Below are 18,219 nucleotides of genomic sequence, written 5' to 3'. Positions count from 1 at the left end.
GGCAAAAATTGATTGATTATGCGGCCAGTTTTCTTTAACAATGCGATGGAATATGTGGGATATTTATGCAATTTTATGCGATGAAATTGCTGGAATTTACAAAAATTGAGGGAACTTGCAAAAATTGCGGTTTGATGAAAAAGAGAAAAAAAAGTGATTCCCCCAACATCCTGTTAATATAAGAGTCATTTCTTATTACTTCCTTTGATAAACAAGCATACTACATCATAGAAAGTGCTGGGAATATTTAATTTCTCATCTTGTTTTATTTCAGACTGTAAGAGTGTAAATAAGGTGTGGCCCCTTTAAGAGCTGCGCGCTCCCTGTTGAACTGTCGAACACCCCATGTGTGCGGGTAATTTCTGTTTGATGCTACTACTTTTATCTTATGTTGTTTATTAAGTAACGATGTGACAGTAGAACGTTCGACAGACAGTTATACGAGTTCGATTTGTGAGATGTCAATCGCCTCCGTGAGTCTGTCTGGCGTCGCGTAATTGCGTCACTTCATAACGTTCCCATGGAAACAGGGGGAAATGGCTGCTCTTATGTGAAGCAAACGCAACATTTTTCAACTTTCTGCTAAGATACATGTGACTTTTTTGCAAAGAAAATGCGAGGATTATGAAATTATGCAAACCCCACATATTTTGCACGGAAATCGGCAATTTATGTGGCGAAAGTGCGGCGTATTTGAAAAAATGCGGCCCCCGCATAAATATGCAGACTTTGGCTGATTTTGCATTGAATTCAGCGATCGCATAATCGCGTTTTTCTGGAGGGACTGACATATTACATACAGTACATACATAATCTTAAAGGGGTGGTAAAGTATGATTTCACTTTTCTAACTTTAGTGTGTAATGTTGCGTTTGAGCATAAACAACATTATCAAAGTTACAATGCTCAAAGTTCAAAGCAAAGGAAGATATTTGCTTTTAAAGAAAAGGTCTACAACAAACGGCTGGACATTCCTCTCGGGTTAGTGATGTCACCAACCCTAAAATGTGCATAAACCCCTTCTTGAGTCTTTCCATCTTTGACTGACTCTGTTTTAACATTAAAGGGAGAACAGTTTATGTCATATTAGTGTGTCTGTGTGAGGAAATCGCAGCTAACTCACATGAGCTCTTGAAAACCCTCTGCAGCAGTTCATTTGCATTTATATGGCCAGGCACAAAACGGTGTGTTTTTGCAAACCCTCAAAAAGTGACAACTTTAACATGCTATAATATATAAATATGAATAAAAATATCTGTGGTATTTTGTGCTAAAACTTAACACACTCACACACTCATACTCACACTCACACACAGTCTGAGGACATCAGAAATTTATTTTAGATCTTGTGAAAATGGCATTTTATCACCCCTTTAACCATTAACCATAATCTTAACTCACAACAGAATGTGAGTGTCTGGTGTGCGGTACTAGACGCAAATCTACGCTTCTCATCTGGTGTGCAACCACCTTTAGATGCTGACTTGGCATAAAATGGGTTCCTGATCCTGTTCCTGGAGATCTATCTTCCTGCAAAGTTCAGCTCCAACCCTGATCAAACATAGCTGAACCAGCTAATAAGATCTTCTGGAGCACTTGATAATTACAGTCACAGGGCTGCCAACTCTCACGCATTGAGCGTGAGACTCACGCAACTGAGCTAATTCTCACGCCACACCCCTGATTTCTCACGCTAAAGTGTTAAGCCAGTCGGCAAAATACCTGAAAAATAAGTTTATCTATAAATCCACCAGTTGAGCCACTCGTGATCGACTAGTTTTACCCCAAATTAGTTTAAATGTCCTCTAATCTAGTCTAGAGCGAACGTGCATACGAGAAAGATGTTGAGCTCCTAATGGCACGGACGCAAAACCAGGACTGGAATCAAAGCCAATTCTTCTCTGAAGTCTAAGCGTTCTGTTAACACTCCGAGTACATCCACTACGGGTTTTCCAGTCTCACTCACAGGAAAAACTGCTCCGTGTTCGCGTGAGCAAAGTGCACAAGTTTCTCGAAAACACCCAGCACAAACAGAATGCCTATTCTTAAAGTCTTGTGCTGTTTTATGAAGGCAAAAAGCAATGTCATGGCTTCGTTTTTTAGTTCATTGGCAAAATATAACGCTAGAGACCTTTATGTTAGTTTATACATTTTACATTTTATATGTTCGGCAAAAGGCGGATTCGAACTCTAGTGCATCAGTCTCTTTCATGAACTGCACGCTCTACGATCTACGCCACTGTAGCTGTGACACTGTAACTTTTTTGGTATAAAGACAGGCACTAAAGACGGCTTTAGTGCAAAATAGGCTATGCCCCACCCCCCACCCCCACACCACCGGAAGAAGTCTCACGCCAAGCTAAACTCAAAAGTTGGCAGCTCTGCAGTCAGGAGTGTTGGATCTGAACTCTAGGTAGTTAGATCTCCAGGAACAGGATTGGGCACCTCTGGTATAAAGCGAACAAATAAATAAAAATGAAATAAAATGTTACCTAATGTAAATTATACTATTGAGGTTGTCAAACTGCACCCATGTCATGCTTTGTCTTAAATCTCATCTTCATGTCCCCTTCACAGTGCCCTTAAAGACAGTCGCTTTCCCCCCATGACGAGGGACGAGCTGCAGCGCCTCTTCTGCTCAGTGTCTCTGCTCACCAACTTTGAGGATGTTGGGGATTATTTAGACTGGGAGGTAAGAGCACTGAAGCAATTACTACCAGTTATTAATGCATGTGTGCTGTGATATTTTATCCACCAAATTAACTAAATAAACACAAAATTTGTTCACTTAAGTTTTTTTGTTGCACACATTTTAAATCTAAATCAAATTTCAGGTCTAATACCAGTAACTGATAATTCTCAGCTAGTTCTGTCTAATACCAATAACTGACAATTATACTTTACTTTGACAGTGACACTTAACCCTTTAAAATGAAGCTACTATGTAATGACGTAAAAACTTCTCAGTTTAACCAGTGTGATTGTATTGCAAATGGTTTAAAGGGTAATACAAATTAAAATTAAAGCTGCAAGCAGCATTTAGCGGGGTTCAAGCAGTTTAGGCCTTGAAGGCCTTTAAGCACAAAAGCATCAAAAGACATTAAGTTTTAAGTTTCAATAATGGCAATTTACCATAGGGTATATATTGTTTTTAACATTTTTAACAATTTTAGCGCCACCTATAGTCCGATCTACATGAAACTTTGCATGCTTGTTGAATAAACTATGACACATGTGCTCATCAATTTTTGTGAAGTTCTGACTTTTCCTTTAGGATTTATAGGCTTTTGGGTGCATTTTGTCATGTCCCCTTTTGTAAATGACCCTGTTATAGCAAAACAAAAGACAAAGTTCAACTTTTTTTGATAATTATTGATCTAGAGAGTCCAAAGAATTGTCCCAGACTGGTCTGGTTTTGATCGGGCAAAAAACCAGGGACTAGTTCGCAAAAGTAGGTTTTTAACATATTCGTGAATATTTAACGAACGATTTGATTGACAGCAATGGTTCTTGAGGCAAAGTTGTTCAGCATGAGGAGATCTATCAATTGATATACATATTGTGGGGGTGTGTGCAACACCACGTGATAACAGAGCCATAAAACTCGTTAGCGCCAACTAGTGGCCGATTTCTTTCAAAATTCTTACAGACCTCTAGGGGCATGAGTCAAACATGCCCAACGAGTTTCGTTCCGATCGGCCTTCGTTAACCTTGTTTTATAGGTGCTCAAACTTCATTGGCCGATGGCGGCCATGTTTTTTGAGATACGCCAATGTCCTCATACACATACATGGGGCCTTGGACAAAGACACTGCATACCAATTTTCAAGTCAATCGGACTAACGGTCAGCTGGTCAGAGCCCTTTTTTAGTTTTATTCGTTTTATAGCGCCACCTAGTGTTCCATCGTGGCGATTTTTTTCCTGTGACCTCAAATTGAGCTTATACATATGTGTACCGAGTTTGTTGAGGATATCTCATTTACTTCTCGAGTTATAGCCATTTTAGTAAAATAGGCTCCTCCCACAACATTGATTTTGCGCCCCCTAGCGACCGCAAAGAGACTTTTTCAACATTTTTTTGATAATTATTGATCTTCAGACTCCAGAGAACATTCCTGCACTGGTTTGGTTCCGATCGGGCAAAAAACCAGGGACTAGTTCGCAAAAGTAGTTTTTCGACAAAATTCAAAATGACGGAAAATCTATCATGACGGAAATGAAATCGGAGATATACATTTTTTTCATCAGGTGACCAGCTTTCCAACGATATAAGACACTTGAGCGTACGACTTACGGTCTAGGAGTTATGAGCAGTTTCGCGCAATTGGTCGCTATAGCGCCACCTATGGGCCAATCGGGGTCATAATTTGATAACCTCTCCTCGATTTTTGTACTACCATCTGACAAAGTTTCAGAGCTCCAGCACTTACGGTTTGGGCTGCACGATGCGTTTTAGGGGAGAATAATAATAATAATAATAATTAAAGCTGCAAGCAGCATTTTGCGGGGTTCAAGCAGTTTAGGCCTTTAAGGCCTTTAAGCACAAAAGCATCAAAAGACATTAAGTTTTATGTAGCAAGCATTATTTACCATGATAAACCATATTTCAATGTTATTTTTCATGATTTACCATGTTCTAGTATGATTTACCATGAATCTAACATGATTTTCCATAGTTTACCTTGATATACCATGTTATAGGATGGTTTACCACAATATAGCATGTGAAAAGACTATTAATAAGAAAAGTGGCCAGCAGAGGGCAGTAGAAGACCACTTATTGGCACACTTCCATTTTGAAATGCTTTGTTTCTCCACTATTCTGCACTAAAGCAAACCATTTTTTTCATGTTAACTTCATAAAGCATGCTTACACACAAACGCACGCACACGCACACACACACACACAAACACACACACATTTATAGTGTGTACAGTATATGTATAGTTTGACTGCAAAACATTAACAAAAAGAAATTTGTTAAATAAATTAACTATGCAAAATATAGTGTGTACTAGGGGTGGAGCCGAATACGGTATTCGGAAAGGCACAAATAATGTGTTTTTTACGAATACTTATTCCGAACAAATACTTAAAAAATATTTGTGTTCGGGAACAAGAAATACTGTATGTCAAAAAGCTGCGTTCCTCACGAGACCGCAGTGCGCGAGTTGAGTGAGCAACGTTCAGAAAGAGGTGACTGACACAGGCTGCTCCACACAGCAACAGAGAGGGCTCGGCTGAGCGAAAAAACACTTAACTGCATCACTATTTTTGTTGAATAGATGTTTGTAGCTTAACCAGGTTCCAGAGGCAGTTTATAACTTTCGGGAAGCGGAGTTTGATCGGGAGTATATTCCATTATTGACGTCTGCAGACGAGTGCTCTCCTGTTCGCTCTGTTTACGTAGCTCTGTTAGCTTGGTAACGGTAATTATTTGTTTCTTATATGGCTTGGTTGAATTCTAATGTAGAGTGCGGTCTGTTTTTATAACAGGCCGCTGCTTATAAGTATAACACACCGTTGCCATGAAAAACAGAGCGTTGCCATGGATTCTAAACGTAGAGACAGAACGGACTATTTTTCTTTTTTATCGGCAATCGTTTTTTAAATCAATAAACTACTGTTTATATCTATATTTTGAGTCAAATTATTGATTTACTTGGTAGGTAGCAATGTAATAAGCAGGGTAATGTAGAGCGAGGCGGTTGTTATAGCGAATATAAACCCGCAGGCTTTGCGTAATCCCTAACTTATTCTGTCTGTTAAGCGTCCTTCACTGTGGTGTTGGGGTTCATAATGTTCACAATTGTATTTTATTAGTTGTTGGTTTAACCATGGTTCATGAGGTAATGGCTGACTGTTATTTTCTTCTCAATGACTTTTCTTGTTACATGTTCATTGCTGGATTTATAGAAAAACACCAACCAATATTGCATAATGGATATAATTAAATAATTCATAATAGTAATTGAAAAGATTTCCTTTCTAATCTCTTTCAACTCCATTTCGCTTTTTCAATTTCAATTGATTGTGAACACTTTGGCTCATTCTTTGCACTCTTTCCTGGCATTTTGATGCATAACTGTGTGTGTCTTCATGAATTACGTGAGTCCATCTATTAATTTGATTGTGTTTACATTGTTTATGCCTTTTTATGATTTAATGTCACTGTCAGCCTGTGCGCTGCTAATTGATTAATTTGTTTGCCAGACATGTGCCCTGAGCCATGTTGAAAGATTGTTTGTTTCAATGATTTTTTTACAGCCTGTTTTATTGTGATTAGTACTCATATCTTTGTTCATTTATATCATTGTTCCTTTTGTGTTGATTGATCACTGTCACCAATTGTATTATTTCTTTATCTCCTTATGCAACAACACACAAACAATGCATTGATCCAAAGTCAACAGGCACCTAAGACGAACTCTTATATTGCGCTGCATTACTGTGTTGTTGACTATTACTGACGGTAAGGTTGTACTGTTGATCCTCGCGCAGCCTCTCGAGCAGAAATCTACACAAATGAGCGCAGAACACACTCAGACCCCATTTACACCTGGTATTAAAATGCGATCTGTATCCAGATAAGTTATCCGGATAATAAAAAAACGCATGTTAATGCAAGGTGTAAATGCGTTGTGATCGCGATTGGATCTGCCTGACCACATCTGCAGGTAGTCTGGCTCGCATTGTGTCCGGATCTTTACTAGGTGTAAACGCAATCTGGTTGTTGAAACCACATATGTATATTTTACTCCTCCCAAAAAGGCAAAAAAATAAACGAGTAAGCTTGTTATATAGGCTATAAGTCATGTTATAGTCAGATATGACGGCGCTACTGCGACACGGATCACCCATCACCGCTCATGAGCGTCTATTCATCGAGCCAACGTGCAAACATCGCAAATAAAAGTGAAAGTAAGTCACAGACGCTTAACACACAATCATCTTCAAGTAAAGAAACGAAATTATCTTACCAGCGGTGTTGCCACTCTTTTATTGATGTCTTTGATTTGGAAATTAGCTGATGACCAACGAAATGCAGCTCATATCTGTTGCTTTTGGTGTCGTTCAATCCATTAAATCTGCATACGCGGGAGTTTAAGATCGGATTTATATCCGTTTTGCAAAAACACATTTATGTGGCCAGGTGTAAATGGAATCGGTACTTATTATCCGGATAACTTGTCTGGATACAGATCGCATTTTAATACCAGGTGTAAATGGGGTCTCTTATTCTTCCTGAACACCATCACGATTGAAAATGTGACATTGATTTCCTACAACAGTTCAATAAACAGTAAAAAATTAAATCACTTACATTTTAGATGCTATATTGGCTGTTTTTGTTGTGTTTCAGCAGCGAAAATAGTTCCAAACAACACAGCAGAACCACGGCACATGTCACAGGAACACTCGACGTGTTTTCATTACTGAATCATTCAGCATTTTGAACGAATCGATTGAGTCAAAGATTCAAAGACACATTCAAAAACATCGGTCTCATTCTTGAATGATCAGCCGTTTGAACGAATCGTTTGAATGAATGAATTGAATGACTCACTCATTAAGACGGTCGCCTGCCACCACCTACTGGCGGTTTAGTGTTAAATGTTTAAAAGTAGTATCATTCTTTCCCAGTTTCTTATGTAAATTTAAATAAATGTCATAACATTATTTTATGCAATTGTGTTTTTTCAGTGTAAATGATTTAATTTGATCAGCCCCTAGAGTAACAGCCCATAGTGTCTTATTATTCGAAATAATACACCAGAATTTATAGTTTACCCACCTCTTTTTTTACCACTACACCTCTGACCATAGTGTACATTAATTTACCACGTTCTAGCATGATTTATCATTATTTAAAGTGATTGGGGCTTGGATGATTGGATTTTAATGTGATTCTAGGAATACAGTATAGCTATTTACCACGTTAATAGCAATTATGTGAAGATTCAGAACAACTGAAGTGATAAACTTTGACAAAAAAATGATTGTGTTCAATATTTGACCAAATGTGATTGCAAATGTTAAAATAGATAATTAATAAAGTCATAAAATTAATTATAGTTAAGTGGTGAGACAATTACTATTTTGAACAGCAGAGGGCAGTAAAACACCACTTATTGGCTTAATAGACCATCATTTTGATATCATTTCACTTTTTTAACTGTTATTTAGGCATATTTTGTCAGATCTGTCTGTAAATGTTCATGATTATTTAATGTCACATGTTCTGACTTGTTTATTGAAGAGATCAATGCTTTCAGGGACACTGAAAGTGTAGTAATAGATGGCTTCAACACACTAAATGTTGAAGCCATCCTATTATAGTCATCCACATGACGTAGTTTAACTTTTTCTTATAATTATTGATCTAGAGAGTCCAAAGAATTGTACTGCACTGGTTTTAACATTATGATATGATCAGAGATGGAAAACACCATTTACAGTCAATAATGGCAATTTACCATAGGGATTACATTGTTTTTAACATTTTTAACAGTTATAGCGCCACCTATAGTCCGATCTCCATGAAACTTTGCATGCTTGTTAATGATGTGATGACACATATGCTCATCAATTTTTGGGATGTTCTGAGTTTTCCTTTAGGATTTATAGGCTTTTGGGTGCATTTTGTCACGCCCCCTTTTGTAAATGACCCTGTTATAGCAAAACAAATGTCAAAGTTCAACTTTTTTTTGATAATTATTGATCTAGAGAGTCCAGAGAATTGTCCTAGACTGGTCTGGTTCCGATCGAGCAAAAAACCAGGGACTAGTTCGCAAAAGTAGGTTTTTAACATATTTGTGAATATTTAATGAACGATTTGATTGACAGCAATGGTTCTTGAGGCAAAGTTGTTCATCATGAGGAGATCTATCAAAAGATATGCATTTTGTGGGGATATGCGCAACACCACGTGATTACAGAGCCATAAAACTCGTTAGCGCCAACTAGTGGCCGATTTTTTTCAAAATTCTTACAGACCTCTAGGGCCATGAGTCGAACATGCCCATCGAGTTTCGTTCCGATGGGCCTCCGTTAACCTTGTCTCACAGGTGCTCAAACTTCATTGGCCGATGGCGGCCATGTTTTTTTACATACGCCAATGTCCTCATAGATATACATGGGGCCTTGGTCCAAGACACTGCATACCAATTTTCAAGTCAATCGGACTAACGGTCATGTGGTCATAGCCCTTTTTATGTTTTTTTCATGTTATAGCGCCACCTAGTGTTCAATCGTCGCTATTTTTTTACTGTGACCTCAAATTGAACTCGTACACATGTGTACCGAGTTTGGTGAAGATATCTCATTTACTTCTTGAGTTATAGCCAATTTAGTAAAATAGGCTCCTCCCACAACGTTTATTTTGCTTCCCCTAGCGACCGGAAATAGAAATTTCAACATTTTTTTGATAATTATTGATCTTCAGACTCCAGAGAACATTTCTGCACTGGTTTGGTTCCGATCGGGCAAAAATCCAGGGACTAGTTTGCAAAAGTAGTTTTTTGACAAAATTCAAAATGGCGGAAAAATTTGCATACCGGAAATGAAATCGGAGATATACGTTTTTTTCGTCAGGTGACCAGCTTTCCAATGATATAAGACACTTGAGTGTACGACTTACGGTCTAGGAGCTATGAGCCATTTCGCGCAATTGGTCGCTATAGCGCCACCTATGGGCCAATTGGGCTCATAATTTGATAACCTCTCCTCGATTTTTGTACTACCATCTGACAAAGTTTCAGGTCTCCAGCCCTTACGGTTTGGTCTGCACGATGCGTTTTACGGCAGAATAATAATAATAATAATAATAAAAATCAATACAATTACAATAGGGTTTCAGCACTTCGTGCTTGAACCCCTAATTAAAGCTGCAAGCAGCATTTAGCGGGGTTCAAGCAGTTTAGGCCTTTAAGGCCTTTAAGCACAAAAGCATCAAAAGACATTAAGTTTTATGTAGCAAGCATTATTTACCATGATAAACCATATTTCAATGTGATTTTTCATGAGGCGTAAAAAAAAAAATTGTTTGTTTCCGGTTTCCGACCGACCCTGTCAATTTATGTGCGACCCAAAATTATTTTATGAGCTTGGGGAAGAAATAATAAAAATTAAATAAATACACAAATAAAAAACTCTGAGGCGAACTATTAATTTACGTTTTTGTACAGCTCCGTCTTTTTATAGCACTCGATGTAAGATGCATCTTGTCCTCCAGCAATCTATTAACAAACGAGGCAGATATCGTTCGTCAAACTGACCTATAATACATATTATACAAGTCTTTTTTTGTAATTTAGGATATTTTTATTCATATTCGCACACATACAAATACATGCATTCATAGGCATGCACACACCACATACTAATACCTCCATCCGCCTAGTTTTATTAAAAAATCATCCTATCATGATCCAATCATGATCCCAATCCCATCTTCTGCTGTCTAGCACTTCTTTCGCCATGTATTTGTTCGTTTCTTTCATTATTTTATGCAATCCAAAACACTCTAACCTGCCGCGGTTCGTATCTCCAGAGCCCGTCTAACTTGTCCGCTTTTCCGGGACAAATGGATTTTTGAAGGACAAGTAAAAGAGAATTTTACTCGCCCCAACGGACAAGTAGACTGATTAGAACATCAATAACAAACAAAAAAATAACTAGGGAATCACTAAACCGAGAGAATGATTCTGATTTTATTACATTTATTGCAAGTTGCGATCGATTGTGGATAATAAATGTAGCAGGCCTACTGTATTATGGTAAGGTTGCGCTGTTGACGCTCACGCAGAGAAATCTACACACATGAGCGGAGCACACACACACACACACAGTTAACAACATACTCTGCCTATAAAAAATCTAAATGTGGAGTATTTATATTTTAACATATGTTAAGCACTAAGCAGCCTCAATTATTTTTCCTGAATACCATAACGATTGAAAAAGTGACATTGATTTCCTACAACAGTTCAATAAACAGTTAAGATTAAGTCACTTACTGTTTATAAGCAATATTGGGTGTTTTTGTTCCATTTCAGCAGCGAAAATATTTCCAAAGAAAAGTCACAGCAGAACCACGACGCATCTCACAGGAACTCATCCTGTTTTTACTGAATGATTCAGCATTTTGAACGAATCGGTTGAGTCAAGGATTCAATGACCCATTCATAAACATCAACATCCGTCTCATTCGTGAATGAATCAACCGTTTGAACGAATCGTTTGAATTAATGAATCAATAACTCACTCATTTATACGGCCGCCTGCCGCCACCTATTGGCAGTTTAGTGTTATGTTTATAAGTAGCCTAGTATAATTCTTTCCAATATTTCTTATTTGCACATTTAAATCAATTTCATAACATTATTTTATGAAATTGTAATTTTTCAGTGTAAATGATTTAATTTCATCAGCCCCACCTAGGGTAACAGTATGCTTCATCTTTCATTTTAAATTCCTAAATTTGATCAATAAATTCAATTATTTAGAATAATAAGACACTATAGGGCATTTAATAATATTGGTGGAGGGGATGCCCTTAAAGGTGCAGATATTACAATTTGCCTTTTTAAATATCAAAGCTGATTGAACACTGATGAGAATATTGCTTCAGAATAAAAAATAAATAAATTTAAAAAATCCGGACAAGCAACTTTTTTACTCGGACAAGTGATTGACAGATTTACTTACTTGTCCGGAGGACAAGCACGTGAACAGGCTTAAGGGGATAGTTCACTTTGAAATAAATTTTTATGTTTTAGCTTAACTCAAGGGCATCCAAGATGTAGGTGTCTTTGTTTCCACAGTAGTTTCAATTTTGATATTTTTACGTTTGACTATCCCTTTAATGTCGAGTCCTGAATAATTTCCTACCCATCCCTTGCTGCCACTGAAAAAAAAAAAAAAAAAAAAAAAAAAAAAAAAATTCCCTACCGACCCATGACCTCAACTGACAACCAACCGGAACCAAACTTTTTTTTTTTTAGGCCTGATTTACCATGTTCTAGTATGATTTTCCATGAATCTAACATGATTTTCCACAGTTTACCTTGATATACCATGTTATAGGATGGTTTACCACAATATAGAAAGAAAAGTGGCCAGCAGAGGGCAGTAGAAGACCACTTATTGGCACACTTCCATTTTGAAATACTTTGTTTCTCCAATATTCTGCACTAAAGCAAACCATTTTTTCATGTTAACTTCATAAAGCATGCTTACACACAAACGCACGCACACGCACACACACACACACACACACACACACATACATTTATAGTGTGTACAGTATATGTATAGTATGACTGCAAAACATTAACAAAAAATAATTTGTTAAATAAATTAACTATGCAAAATATAGTGTGTACTAGGGTTGGAGCCGAATACGATATTCGGAAAGGCACAAATAATGTGTTTTTTACGAATACTTATTCCGAACAAATACTTAAAAATATATTTGTGTTCGGGAACAAGACATACTGTATGTCAAAAAGCTGCGTTCCTCATGAGACCGCAGTGACACAGGCTGCTCCACACAGCAACAGAGAGGGCTCGGCTGAGCGAAAAAACACTTAACTGCATCACTATTTTTGTTAAATAGATGTTTGTACCTTAACTAGGTTCCAGAGGCAGTTTATAACTTTCGGGAAGCGGAGTTTGATCGGGAGTATATTCCATTATTGACGTCTGCAGACGGGTGCTCTCCTATTCGCTCTGTTTACGTAGCTCTGATAGCTTGGTAACGGTAATTATTTGTTTCTTATATGGCTTGGTTGAATTCTAATGTAGAGTGCGGTCTGTTATTATAACAGGCCGCTGCTTATAAGTATAACACACCGTTGCCATGAAAAACAGAGCGTTGCCATGGATTCTAAATGTAGAGACAGAATGGACTATTTTTCTTTTTTATCGGCAATCGTTTTTTAAATCAATAAACTCCTGTTTATATCTATATTTTGAGTCAAATTATTGATTTACTTGGTAGGTAGCAATGTAATAAGCAGGGTAATGTAGAGCGAGGCGGTTGTTATAGCGAATATAAACCCGCAGGCTTTGCGTAATCCCTAACTTATTCTGTCTGTTAAGCGTCCTTCACCGTGGTGTTGGGGTTCATAATGTTCACAATTGTATTTTAGTTGTTGGTTTAACCATGGTTCATGAGGTAATGGCTGACTGTTATTTTCTTCTCAATGACTTTTCTTGTTACATGTTCATTGCTGGATTTATAGAAAAACACCAACCAATATTGCATAATGGATATAATTAAATAATTCATAATAGTAATTGAAAAGATTTCCTTTCTAATCTCTTTCAACTCCATTTCGCTTTTTCAATGAGACTCTGCCACTTCACCATGCACGACTCACCTGTTGCCTATAAATTGATTGTGAACCCTTTGGCTCATTCTTTGCACTCTTTCCTGGCACTCTGATGCATAACTGTGTCTTCATGAATTACGTGAGTCCATCTATTAATTTGATTGTGTTTACATTGTTTATGCCTTTTTATGATTTAATGTGACTGTCAGCCTGTGCGCTGCTAATTGATTAATTTGTTTGCCAGACATGTGCCCTGAGCCATTTTGTAAGATTGTTTGTTTCAATGATTTTTTACTGCCTGTTTTATTGTGATTAGTACTCATATCTTTGTTCATTTATATCATTATATCACCAATTGTGTTATTTCTTTATCTCCTTATGCAACAACACACAAACAATGCATTGATCCAAAGTCAACAGGCACCTAAGACGAACTCTTTCATATTTTCGCTACATTACTGTGTTGTTGACTATTACTGACGGTAAGGTTGCACTGTTGACCCTCGCGCAGCCTCTCGAGCAGAAATCTACACAAATGAGCGCAGAACACACTCAGACCCCATTTACACCTGGTATTAAAATGCGATCTGTATCCAGATAGGTTATCCGGATAATAAAAAACGCATGTTAATGCAAGGTGTAAATGCGTTGTGATCGGATCGCGATTGGATCTGCCTGACCACATCTGGAGGTAGTCTGGCTCGCATTGTGTCCGGATCTTTACTAGGTGTAAACGCAATCTGGTTGTTGAAACCACATATGTATATTTTACTCCTCCCAAAAAGGCAAAAAAAATAAACGAGTGAGCTTGTTATATAGGCTATGTCATGTTATAGTCAGATATGACGGCGCTACTGCGACACGGATCACCCATCACCGCAGATGAGCAGCTGAGCGTCTATTCATCGAGCCAACGTGCAAACATCGCAAATAAAAGTGAAAGTAAGTCACAGACGCTTAACACACAATCATCTTCAAGTAAAGAAACGAAATTATCTTACCAGCGGTGTTGCCACTCTTTTATTGATGTCTTTGATTTGGAAATTAGCTGATGATCAACGAAATGCAGCTCATATCTGTTGCTTTTGGTGTCGTTCAATCCATTAAATCTGCATACGCGGGAGTTTAAGATCGGATTTATATCCGTTTTGCAAAAACACATTTATGTGGCCAGGTGTGAATGGAATCGGTACTTATTATCGGGATAACTTGTCTGGATACAGATCGCATTTTAATACCAGGTGTAAATGGGGTCTCTTATTTTTCCTGAACACCATCCCGATTGAAAATGTGACATTGATTTCCTACAACAGTTCAATAAACAGTAAAAAATTAAATCACTTACATTTTAGATGCTATATTGGCTGTTTTTGTTGTGTTTCAGCAGCGAAAATAGTTCCAAACAATAATCACAGCAGAACCACGGCACATGTCACAGGAACACTCGACGTGTTTTCATTACTGAATCATTCAGCATTTTGAACGAATCGATTGAGTCAAAGATTCAAAGACACATTCAAAAACATCGGTCTCATTCTTGAATGATCAGCCGTTTGAACGAATCGTTTGAATAAATGAATTGAATGACTCACTCATTAGGACGGTCGCCTGCCACCACCTACTGGCGGTTTAGTGTTAAATGTTTAAAAGTAGTATCATTCTTTCCCAGTTTCTTATGTAAATTTAAATAAATGTCATAACATTATTTTATGCAATTGTGATTTTTCAGTGTAAATGATTTAATTTGATCAGCCCCTAGAGTAACAGCCCATAGTGTCTTATTATTCAAAATAATACACCTGAATTTATAGTTTACCCACCTCTTTTTTTACCACTACACCTCTGACCATAGTGTACATTAATTTACCACGTTCTAGCATGATTTATCATTATTTACAGTGATTGGGGCTTGGATGATTGGATTTTAATGTGATTCTAGGAATATAGTATAGCTATTTACCACGTTAATAGCAATTATGTGAAGATTCAGAACAACTGAAGTGATAAACTTTGACAAAAAAATGATTGTGTTCAATATTTGACTAAATGTGATTGCAAATGTTAAAATAGTTAATTAATAAAGTCATAATATTAATTATAGTTGAGTAGTGAGACAATTACTATTTTGAACAGCAGAGGGCAGTAAAACACCACTTATTGGCTTAATAGACCATCATATTGATATCATTTCACCTTTTTAACTGTTATTTAGGCATATTCTGTCAGATCTGTCTGAAAATGTTCATGATTATTTAATGTCACATGTTCTGACTTGTTTATTGAAGAGATCAACGCTTTCAGGGACACTGAAAGTGTAGAAATAGATGGCTTCAACACACTAAATGTTGAAGCCATCCTATTATAGTCATCCACATGACGTAGTTCAACCTTTTCTTTTAATTATTTATCTAGAGAGTCCAGAGAATTGTACTGCACTAGTTTTAACATTATGATATGATCAGAGATGTACACACACACGCACACAAACACACACACACACACACACACACCTTTGGGATATTTCTTTGTAATCTAATGTTATAAAACTATGTTAAAAACAGTGACAACAGTGGTAGGTATTCATATCATTTATCTACAACTGAATGAGTGTGTGTAGATTTTAATTCAATATGACAGTTGTCATAGTACTTTTTGACTAAATGTGATTGTAAATGTTAAGTTAGTGAATTGATAAAGTCATAATATGAATTATACATGACAACTTACTATTTTGAACAGCAGGTGGCAGTAAAACTCCACTTATTGGCTTAACAGACCATCATTTTCACCTTTTTAACTGTTCTACAGGCATATTTTGTCCGATCTGTCTGAAAATGTTCATGATTATTTAATGTCACGTGTTCTGACTTGTTTATTGAAGAGATCAACGCTTTCAGGGACACTGAAAGTGTAGTAATAGATGGCTTCAACACAGTACATGTTGAAGCCATCCACATGAAGTAGTTCAACCTTTTCTTATAATTATTGATCTAGAGAGTCCAGAGAATTGTACTGCACTGGTTTTAACATTATGATATGATCAGAGATGGAAAACACCATTTACAGCCAATACTGGCAATTTACCATTGGAAATACATGGTTTTAAAGCTTTTTAACAGTTATAGCGCCACCTATGGTCCGATCTCCATGAAACTGTGCATGCTTCTTCAGCATGTTATGACACATATGCTCATCAATTTTTGTAAAGTTCTGAGTTTTCCTTTAGGATTTACAGGCTTTTGGGGGCTTTTTGTCACGCCCCGTTTTGTAAATGACCATGTTATAGCAAGACAAATGACAAAGTTGAACTTTTTTTGGATAATTATTGATCAAGAGAGTCCAAAGAATTATCCTAGACTAGTCTGGTTCCGATCGGGCAAAAAACCAGGGACTAGTTCGCAAAAGTAGGTTTTTAACATATTCGTGAATATTTAACGAACGAATTGATTGACAGCAATGGTTCTTGAGGCAAAGTTGTTCATCATGAGGAGATCTATCAATTGATATACATTTTGTGGGGGTGTGTGCAACACCACGTGATTACAGAGCAATAAAACTCGTTAGCGCCAACTAGTGGCCGATTTCTTTCAAAATTTTTACAGACCTCTAGGGCCATGAGTCGAACATTCCCAACGAGTTTCGTTCCGATCGGCCTTCGTTAACCTTGTTTCATAGATGCTCAAACTTCATTGGCCGATGGCGGCCATGTTTTTTGAGATACACCAATGTCCTTATAGACATACATGAGGCCTTGGACCAAGACACTGCATACCAATTTTCAAGTCAATCGGACTGACGGTCAGGTGTTTATCTGTTTTTTTCATTTTATAGCGCCACCTAGTGTTCAATCGTCGCGATTTTTTTACTGTCACCTCAAATTGAACTCTTACACATGTGTACCGAGTTTGGTGAAGATATCTCATTTACTTCTCGAGCTATAGCCATTTTAGTAAAATAGGCTCCTCCCACAACGTTTATTTTGCTTCCCCTAGCGACCAGAACGAGAAATTTCAACATTTTTTTGATAATTATTGATCTTCAGACTCCAGAGAACATTTCTGCACTGGTTTGGTTCCGATCGGGCAAAAATCCAGGGACTAGTTCGCAAAAGTAGTTTTTCGACAAAATTCAAAATGGCGGAAAATCTATCATGACGGAAATGAAATCGGAGATATACGTTTTTTTCGTCAGGTGACCAGCTTTCCAACGATATAAGACACTTGAGTGTACGACTTACGGTCTAGGAGATATGAGTGGTTTCGCGCAATTGGTCGCTATAGCGCCACCTATGGGCCAATCGGGCTCATAATTTGATAACCTCTCCTCGATTTTTGTACTACCATCTGACAAAGTTTCAGAGCTGCAGCACTTACGGTTTGGTCTGCACGATGCGTTTTACGGCAGAATAATAATAATAATAATAATAATAATAATAATAATAAAAATCAATACAATTACAATAGGGTTTCAGCACTTCGTGCTTGAACCCCTAATTAAAGCTGCAAGCAGCATTTAGCGGGGTTCAAGCAGTTTAGGCCTTTAAGGCCTTTAAGCACAAAAGCATCAAAAGACATTAAGGTTTAAGTTTCAATAATGGCAATTTACCATAGGGAATACATTGTTTTTAACATTTTTAACAGTTATAGCGCCACCTATAGTCCGATCTCCATGAAACTTTGCATGCTTGTTGAATAAGTTATGACACATGTGCTCATCAATTTTTGTGAAGTTCTGACTTTTCCTTTAGGATTTATAGGCTTTTGGGTGCATTTTGTCATGCCCCCTTTTATTAATGACCCTGTTATAGCAAAACAAATGACAAAGTTCAACTTTTTTTGATAATTATTGATCTAGAGTGTCCAAAGAATTGTCCTAGACTG

At 37.3% G+C, this 18,219-nt stretch overlaps 1 protein-coding gene across 1 annotated transcript in view; it reads left to right on the top strand.

Annotated features, from left to right (window-relative positions):
• Window positions 1–18,219, top strand: part of ammecr1 (AMMECR nuclear protein 1) — a 113,105-nt gene that overhangs the window by 70,179 nt on the left and 24,707 nt on the right. The window contains exon 3 of the mRNA XM_039650270.2: window positions 2,578–2,692. Coding sequence (XP_039506204.1) covers window positions 2,578–2,692 — 115 coding nt within the window. The remainder of the gene's footprint in view (window positions 1–2,577; window positions 2,693–18,219) is intronic.

Source organism: Pimephales promelas, chromosome 19 (assembly GCF_988280905.1).
Source record: "Pimephales promelas chromosome 19, fPimPro1.hap1.1, whole genome shotgun sequence".
Classification (NCBI taxonomy): Eukaryota; Metazoa; Chordata; class Actinopteri; order Cypriniformes; family Leuciscidae; genus Pimephales; species Pimephales promelas.
The sequence above is the reverse complement of the archived record's forward strand: the minus strand, read 5'-3'. Positions and strand labels throughout refer to the sequence as shown.